This window comes from Tetrahymena thermophila (assembly GCF_000189635.1).
Source record: "Tetrahymena thermophila SB210 genomic scaffold scf_8253985, whole genome shotgun sequence".
In the NCBI taxonomy this organism is placed as follows: Eukaryota; Ciliophora; class Oligohymenophorea; order Hymenostomatida; family Tetrahymenidae; genus Tetrahymena; species Tetrahymena thermophila.
Genome location: NW_002476000.1, coordinates 1 through 1,173, shown reverse-complemented (window position 1 = coordinate 1,173; position 1,173 = coordinate 1). Strand labels below are relative to the sequence as shown.

At 17.6% G+C, this 1,173-nt stretch overlaps 1 protein-coding gene across 1 annotated transcript in view; it reads right to left on the bottom strand. All coding sequences in view use genetic code 6, as the record gives it.

The window, feature by feature from the left end:
* TTHERM_001600638 (hypothetical protein) overlaps positions 1–144 on the bottom strand; it is a gene marked incomplete at both ends in the record, with an annotated part of 348 nt that extends 204 nt beyond the window's left edge. The window contains one exon of the mRNA XM_012800740.1: positions 1–144. This exon is cut by the window's left edge and continues 204 nt beyond it. Within this exon, the coding sequence (XP_012656194.1) occupies positions 1–144 (144 nt within the window).
* Positions 145–1,173: the final 1,029 nt, after the last annotated feature.

Sequence of the window (1,173 nt, the reverse complement as noted above, 5' to 3'; positions counted from 1 at the left end):
AGGTTTTGGTTTAGCAAACTGCACTAATCTCTCAAATTTGGCACTTTTTCTTTCGTAAAAATATTTTTAGTTAAAAAAATGAATTGAAAACAATAAACATCTTTTAATTTGTTTAATAGTTTTTTATTTAATTTAATTTTTCATTTTTTTTGTATTTGTTATTATTTTGTCTATTCTATCTATCTATCTATCTATCTATCTATCTATCTATCTATCTATCTATCTATCTATCTATCTATCTATCTATTTTAATTTAATTCATTTTTTTATTTTAAACATTTTCATTTATTATTTATGAATTTGTTTCTTATTATTTCGTGTTTTTTCTTCCATTTTTCTTTGTAAATAATTAATTAATTAGATATTTGATCTTCAATATTTAAAAAGTTAGAATTTAGATTTTAAGAAAATTTTTATTTTATGTGATTATTTTAGTCATAAAAATGAATTTAAAGCTATATAAGTTTTTAATTTGTTTATTGGCTTTTATTTAATTAATATTTCTTTTTCTTTTTTATTGTACTTATTTTTTTTAAATTTCTATCTTTCTTGACTTAACTCATTTTTCTATTTTCAACATTTGTTTTATTATTTATTAATTGATTCTACATATGTTTCATACTTTTTCTTCATTTTTTCCTTTCTAAATAAGTAATTAATTATATATTTTTTTCTTCAATATTTAAAAAGTGGGAATGGAATTGGTGCAATCGGTGCATCAGGCTTAGGCTGTGCTTTAGCAAATTGCACTAATCTCTCAAATTTGACACTTTACCTTAGGTAAAAATAATTAATTTGTGGGTTGTAATATTTTTATTAAAAAATTGAATTTAAAATAATATAACTCTTTTAATTCGTTTAGTAGCTTTTTATTTATTTATTTATTTATTTTCTTTTTATTGTGCTAATCTTTATTTTATTTTTTAATATTAAATATAATTTTAATTTAAAAATTATATTCAATTTAATTTTTTTAAGTTTTTATTTTAATTTAATATAATATAAAGTAATTGCTAAATCAATTAATCATAATAACTGGAAGTAAAAAGCAAGTATCTTAAATCAAAAAGGTTAGTTGTCTTTAAAATATATTTTAATTGATGATAAACAGATGGTGAAAAAGGATGAATAAATATTAAATATTTGAAAAATTGTAAATAATATGTTTTATTT